Source organism: Arachis ipaensis, chromosome B05 (genome assembly GCF_000816755.2).
Source record: "Arachis ipaensis cultivar K30076 chromosome B05, Araip1.1, whole genome shotgun sequence".
Taxonomy (NCBI): domain Eukaryota; kingdom Viridiplantae; phylum Streptophyta; class Magnoliopsida; order Fabales; family Fabaceae; genus Arachis; species Arachis ipaensis.
Genome location: NC_029789.2, coordinates 139,485,938 through 139,493,331, shown reverse-complemented (window position 1 = coordinate 139,493,331; position 7,394 = coordinate 139,485,938). Strand labels below are relative to the sequence as shown.

Here is a 7,394-nt window from a genome sequence, read left to right as displayed (position 1 = left end):
CTAACTTAACTTAATCTTAAATCTAAGTCCCGTACTGTCATTCCTCCATACCTCCATCTCCGTTAGCATTTCATAGACAAATAAACAGATAAAGACAAGCACAAGAAGGTTACAAGTACTGCAGGTAGCAGGTATACACTTAACATAGTAAATGCACTTAGGCAAACCCAGTTAGAGCACAAACAAGTAATTCAATTAATATGCACATGATGCATGCCTATCCTATATGGCTAATGAGCTCATCTGTCGGTTATACAGCCAACCCGGCAAGTCCGGTTTGCTAAACCATTGGACTGTCCCCCGACGTGCATCCCCATGAGTCTATGCAAAGCTTTTACTTATATATATATAACATTTCTTAATGGGGGTACCTTTCCCGGGAATTTATAAGTGCTCGGTCACCCTTACGTCGTAGGGTCAACAGAGTATCGAGTTTTCAATCAGGTACACGTGGTGGCAAGCCACGGTACTTTATCCAGGGAACCTCGTATCTCAGATCATGTAATCATTCAATCTAAGTATCATACATGATCATTCATTTGATTATCAAGCCAAGTATCATACAAGATCATCCGTAACATTTCATAATCACTTCATCACTTTTCAGCTATACTTCATCTCCAAGTTATCTGCATTTCCTAACTTCAACTGATTATCAGGTTTAATAATATTATTAGTGACTAAAGGAATGAAAATAGAGGTTTAGAAGTTTGAAATAAAGTTTAAAACTCAAAAATCATATTTGCTGAAACAGGGGCCACGCGTACACGTGGCTCACGCGTACGCATGGGAGTGTAAAGGTGTAACTCGCACGCGCGTCCCTTTGTCATGCGTACGCGTAGGTGAAAACTTCATGTCACGCGTGTGCGTGGATCACGCGTACGTGTGGACATGCTTGTTAGCTCCTTACGCGTACGCATGGGAACAGTCGCGTACGCATCGCCAAAAATCCATGCCACGCATATGCGTGGGCCACGCGTACGCGTGGATGTACATTCTTAAAAAAAAAGGATCAACCAGAGAGCTGCACAATCAGAAAAATGTCACCTGCATATTTACATATTCCACACCAACATTTCCGACGGGCATAACTCAATCGTTTTAAATCGTTTTTCTTCCGTTCTTCGAACGGCATAAACTTCACGAACCCAATTTTCCTTTAAAACAAGTTGAAATCAATTTGGGGTTCCGGAAGCCAATTTATAGCCCACCAAAATTTAGTCCAAAACTAAAGTTCTACAAAGCTCATAAACCTCATTATTTCATTCAAAATCTCAATTCCCATTCATTATCATACCTACAATTCTCAACATAACAAATTCTTCTTTATCATCAAACAACCACCATAACAATCTATTACTTGAATCAACAACAAAACACATTCATTTTCCTAAAATCCATCAAACATTACCAACCAACCAACAAGCATCAAACCACAATAATTCATCAAATCTCCAATTATCCAACAAGCCAAATCAAATATGTCCATTGTCAAGATACTAAACATTAAGTATACACATGCATTCCAACTTATCCTATGGTCATCTAGTCTAAATTTTCACAGAACATTATATATTAAATGCAAGAAACCTAAACCATACCTTGGATGATTCCCACGTAGCGACCAAAGCAATTCACCCAACACAAACACATCCACAAAGCTCAATCAAAATACTAATGCGCAGCCTCCACCAAAATTCCAACGTCCACAATTTTAAGCTCTAATTATTTATTCACAACCTAATACACATTCATAACACATATATATCCAATTTAATACTCAAAACATAAATTCAGTAAAATTAAAATGGAATTATAGTATCCTCACCTTACCCAAGCTTCACATAAGCAAGAGTAACATTTTTCTCAAGCTAATTAGATCTTAAAACATCAAAGAGTAAAGAAATTCAACATCTCCACTTAATTTTCCAAAAATTGGGGAAGAAGGAGGTGAGGGTGAATAAGCGGGTTGCCTATAAAATTGTTCCAGTAAAAACGTAGAGCTCAACGCGGTGGTCACGTGGCCACAAACGGTGCAGCGATCGGAACTCAAACGGAGGAATTACGGCGTTTTGATATTTACCGTAGCATTGGGGTTTCTTCCTTCTTCTCCCCTGTTGATGGCTTTCAGCGTTTTGCTGAAATGGGAGAAAGAAAGAACCGTGCTTACTTAAATGTGCTGAGCCGGTTGGGCCCACGGCCCGGTTTGGATCCGGTTCAACCGATTCGACCCGTTCAGTCCAATCTTGGACCGATTTCTTCGAAATTAGTGTCAAAATTCTCGTTTCGATGAGCTCTATCCTAATTTAATATAATATTCAAATTTCTAATCTTATTTATTAAAAACTAATTTATTGACTAATTATCTACTAATTTAATGGGGTTTACATCATACCCACTTAACAAAGAATTTTGTCCCCAAAATTCAAATGTAAACCTGAAAAGAGATGTGGGTAGTCCTTTTGCATATCTGATTCGAGTTCCCAAGTGTGTTCCTCAATACCAACTCGACTCCAGGCTACCTTTACCAGTGATACTTTCTTTCCACGCAATCGTTTAACACTAGTGTCATCAATTCTCACCGGAATTACTGGAAGTGTTAGGTCTTCTCTCACTTGAATCGGTTCCGGTTCTAGGACATGACTTGCGTCAGGAGTATACTTCCGAAGCTGTGACACATGAAACAGGTCGTGCAAGTTCGAAAGATACGGCGGTAAGGCAATTCTATAAGCCACCGGCCCAATTCTTTTCAAGATCTCAAACGGTCCAATATAACAGGGATTCAATTTCTTAGTCTTAATAGCTCTTCCCACTCCAGTGGTTGGTGTAACCTTCAGAAAGACATGCTCTCCTTCTTCAAACTCCAAAGGCTTTCGCCTTTGATCAGCATAACTTTTCTGACGGCTCTGGGCTATAAGCGTTCGGCTACGAATCTTCTTTATCTGCTCAGTAGTTTCAGCTATCATCTCAGGCCCTAATAAACTCCTTTCTTCAGTTTCATACCAACATAGCAGGGATTAACATTTTCTGCCATACAAAGCCTCATACGGAGCCATTCCGATGCTCGCATGGTAGCTATTATTACAAGCAAACTCCACTAATAGCATATACCGATCCCAGCTCGCCGGCTGGTCCAAAACACAAGCCCTTAGCATATCCTCCAAGGTTTGGATAGTTCTCTCTGACTGACCATCTGTCTGAGGGTGATATGCAGTACTCAAACTCAACTGAGTCCCAAATACACGCTGAAAGGCTCCCCAGAACCTTGATGTAAAACGAGGATCCCTGTCAGATATAATGGTAGAAGGCACGCCATGTAATCTAACAATCTCTTTGATGTACATTCGAGCCAATTCTTCCATTGTGCAACTTATTCGGATGGGGAGAAAGTGAGCTGATTTTGTCAGTCGATCCACAACCACCCAAATAGTGTCATAACCAGTCCGAGTCCTAGGCAAACCTGTCACAAAATCCATTGCGATACTCTCTCATTTCCTTTGTGGAATCTCTAAAGGCTAGAGGGTTCCTGATGGTCTCTGATGCTCAATCTTAACCTTTTGACACGTTAAACATTTAGATACATGCAATGCCACATCATTCTTCATCCCTGGCCACCAGAACGTCGCTTTCAAATCTTGATACATTTTGGTACTTCCTGGATGGATTGAAAACCCGCTCTTATGAGCTTCCTTCAAGATACTTTGTCGCAGGTGTCCGACATCTGGTACAACAATCCGGTTCTTAAACCTCCATAAACCATCCTTACCTTCTGACACTCTCCACTGCTTTTCCTGTTCAATTGCCGGCAATACTTTACGTAATGCTTCACCATCTTGATGAGCCTTCAGAAGTTCTGATTTAAAATCACTTGAAATTTGCAACTAACTCAAACACAGAATTCCAGATTCTTCCCTAACTCCCAGGTTCAAACCTTGAAATGCCTTCTCGCAACATCATCCAAGCTGCATATAAAGACTTCCGACTCAAGGCGTCTGCCACAACGTTCGCTTTTCCTGTATGGTAATTCAATTCGAAATCATAATCTTTCAGAAGCTCCACCCACCTCCTCTGACGCATATTCAACTCTTTCTGCTCAAAGAGATACTTCAAACTCTTATGGTCTAAGAAGACATGAAACTTAACACCATAGAGATAATGCCTCTAGATTTTAAAAGCAAACACAACAGCAGCAAGTTCTAAGTCGTGAGTCGGATAGTTCATCTCATGCGGCCTTAATTGCCGTGAAGTGTATGCTACAACATTCTGGTGCTGCATTAGAATGCACTACAAACCCTTTAATGATGCATCACAGTATACTTCAAACGATTCACTTGGCTCAGGCAATATCAACACGGGTGTAGTAGTCAACCTTTGCTTCAATGCTTGAAAACTCTCCTCACGCTCCGAAGTCCAGACAAAAGGTGTATCCTTCCTAGTCAACTTAGTTAAAGGTAAGGCAAGCTGTGAAAATTCCTTAATGAATCTCTGATAATACCCCTCCAAACCTAGGAAACTCCTGATCTCTGTCACTGAAGTTGGTCGCTCCCATTTCATCACTGCTTCTACCTTAGCAGGATCCATAAATATTCTCTGCTTGCTCACTACGTGACCAAGAAACTTCACCTCACTCTTCCAGAACTCGCATTTAGATAACTTAGCGTATAACTTCTTGTCTCTCAGAATTTGCAGCACAGTTCGCAAGTGATCAGCATGCCCCTCCTCAGTCTTAGAGTAAACAAGAATATCATCAATGAAGACAATGACAAACTTGTCCAGGTACGACCAGAAAATCCTGTTCATATAATCCATGAATACTGTCGGAGCATTAGTTAACCCGAAAGACATCACCGTATACTCATAATGACCATAACGTGTTCTGAAAGCAGTTTTCGGAATATCTTCATCTCTAACCCTTATCTGATGATACCCGGATCGCAAATCAATCTTAGAAAATACACCGGCACCCTGTAACTGATCCATTAGGTCGTCGGTTCTAGGTAGCAGATATTTATTCTTCACAGTAACCTTATTTAGTTGCCGATAATCAACACACAAGCGCATACTTCTGTCCTTCTTCTTTACCAGTAACACTGGCGCTCCCCACGGAGAAACACTTGGTCGAATAAAGTGCTTACCCAACAGATCTTCCAGCTGAGCCTTCAGTTCAACCATTTCTAAAGGTGACATCCTATAAGGAGTAATCGAAATCGGACCGGCTCCAGGCACTAACTCAATTGAGAATTCAACCTCCTGGTTAGGTGAAAATTCATTAATATCATCCGGAAACACGTCTGGAAATTCACATACAACCGGAATTTGCTCTAAACTTTGATCATCACCTGATACTCCCGCAGTTAATAACATAATGCCCTGATATTCAATTCCAGAATAATTTACTATCATAGAGTTTAAATAGTAACTATTCACCATAACCGGTGCTTCCGACCTTTCCGGCATAAACTGTACTGACTTTTCAGAACGGTCAAGCAAAACATGATTCTTGGATAACCAATCCAATCCCAAAATAAGATCAATACCATTCATCGGCAAACAAATCAAATCGTGCACAAATTCACGCTGTTGTATTCGAAATGGAACTTGTGGACATCCTAACCTAGTCACCGTAGCTTCATGAGTAGCATTATGCACTTTCAAATCATAACCTAAAACCACCATCCTCAATCCTAATTCATTAGCCTTTTCAAGTGCAATAAATGAATGAGTTGCTCCTGAATCAAATAAAGCATTTAAGATTTTACCAGCCATTTCACAGTTACCTCTAATCAGTGTCTTAGATCCCTCAGCACCTGCTGCAGAAGTGGTATACACTCTCCCTGGCTGCTGTACCCTACCAGCCTCATACTTTCTCTTCTTCGGACAATTATTGGCCAAATGTCTGGGCTGTCCACAAAAATAGCATACCCCAAGTCCTGATCTGTACGGAACTCCAGGATGATACTTTCCACACCTTTGACAGTTCAAATCCTGCTGTGGCTGCTTTCCAAACCTTCTCCCCTGATTAACATTAGTATTCGGCCTTCTGTAATTACCCTAGCCTTGATTCTGTTACGGAACAAAGCCTCCATGCTTGAAATTCCTACCTCTCGGAGCAAAGTTCCTCCCTGAAGTCCTCTGAAAAGGTACCCTCAGACTTCCTTTCTTTGCTGCCGCCTTCCTCACACATTCCTCAGCCACCCTACTCTTATTCACCAATTCAGAAAATACTCTGATCTTCATTGGGGCAACGAAGCTCAGAATATCGCTCCGAAGACCTCCCTCATATTTAATATACTTCCATTCAGTAAAATCTTCAGGCGCACCTTGACAAATACGAGAAAAGCGACATAACTTCTCAAACCTGCTAGTATAGTCAGTAACAATCATCTGGCCCTGCTTTAATTACATCAATTCAAGTTCCTTGGAATTTCTGACCGAATTAGGAAAGTATTTCTTATAGAACTCTGTTCGGAAGACTTCCCAAGGAATCACAGCGCCATCTGACTGCAGGATACGTCGTGTTCCCTGCCACCAATACTGAGCCTCACCTTGCAGCTGATAAGTTCCAAATTCAACCCATTGCTCCTCGGAACCTGTTGAGCCTGCAACGCCCATTCCATAGCCTAAATCCAATTGCCTACATCAGTGGGATTTGAGGTTCCCCTGAAAGTCGGAGAGTGAACTTTCAGAAATGTAGCAAGTGTCATAGGGCCGTCTTCATCATTATTGTTCCCGTGATTACCCTGGTTTATTTGATTACCCAGTGTCTTGGCTGTCGCCTGCATAGCTGCAGCCATATTTTCCAAGGCAGCCATAAAGTCTACTAGATCATTCCCTGTCGGGCCAAGAGTAACGGTGCCTATCCTACCTCTACCTCGCCCACGACCGCGTCCGCGAGTCGACATCTGGTCCCTATATACACCAAACAAGTGATATTAAGTTGATCAGTCTCAATATCGTAGGTCTAATGCTTTAAGTTCCAAATGCATGCTCACAAATGTTTATGCTATATATATCAGTCAGATATCCTAATAACACATAAACACATATACAGAGAAAGCACATAAGCATAATCAGTCCGTCTTTAAGGATCTATAGGAACGAGCTGCTCTGATTCCATAATGTAACACCCTACCACACTGAGCTTTACGCTTAAGTCGTAAAATATAGGTGGTGTGGTATTATGACATCTAAAATATAATGTATACATATAATAGCAGAAAGGTTATAATATACAAGGAGCCTTGAAGAATAGATGAAATAAAAGTCACAAAATAAAAGCGCAACGCTCAAGAAACGAGTTAACTTGCGTGTTAAGAAAACTATAACTATCAAACATAAGATAATAAAAGTAGGAATAGAGTGCCAAAGATACAAAATAACAAGCTCCTAACTCA

The 7,394-nt window shown here is 40.9% G+C and overlaps 1 protein-coding gene across 1 annotated transcript; it reads right to left on the bottom strand.

Annotated features, from left to right (window-relative positions):
- On the bottom strand, window positions 1,974–6,617 carry LOC107641309. Its single transcript, XM_016344805.1, has 11 exons — window positions 6,546–6,617; window positions 6,145–6,390; window positions 5,778–6,015; window positions 5,136–5,729; window positions 4,567–4,814; window positions 4,293–4,461; window positions 3,932–4,013; window positions 3,673–3,867; window positions 3,147–3,285; window positions 2,529–2,942; window positions 1,974–2,138 (listed from the first exon to the last, which is right to left on the bottom strand). The coding sequence occupies exons 1-11, from the start codon at window positions 6,615–6,617 to the stop codon at window positions 1,974–1,976; spliced, it is 2,562 nt and encodes an 853-aa protein (XP_016200291.1).

Excerpts from the sequence above, each read along its gene's own strand:
- LOC107641309 (XM_016344805.1), bottom strand. The coding sequence starts at position 6,617 with ATGGAATGGGCGTTGCAGGCTCAACAGGTTCCGAGGAGCAATGGGTTG. Across the intron at positions 4,815-5,135 it reads TCAGCTGGAAGATCTGTTGG|TATTCATGGATTATATGAAC; the intron begins GTAAGCACTTTA and ends ATGCTCCGACAG. Across the intron at positions 2,139-2,528 it reads GTGGAAAGAAAGTATCACTG|CAAAACGCTGAAAGCCATCA; the intron begins GTAAAGGTAGCC and ends CTCCCATTTCAG.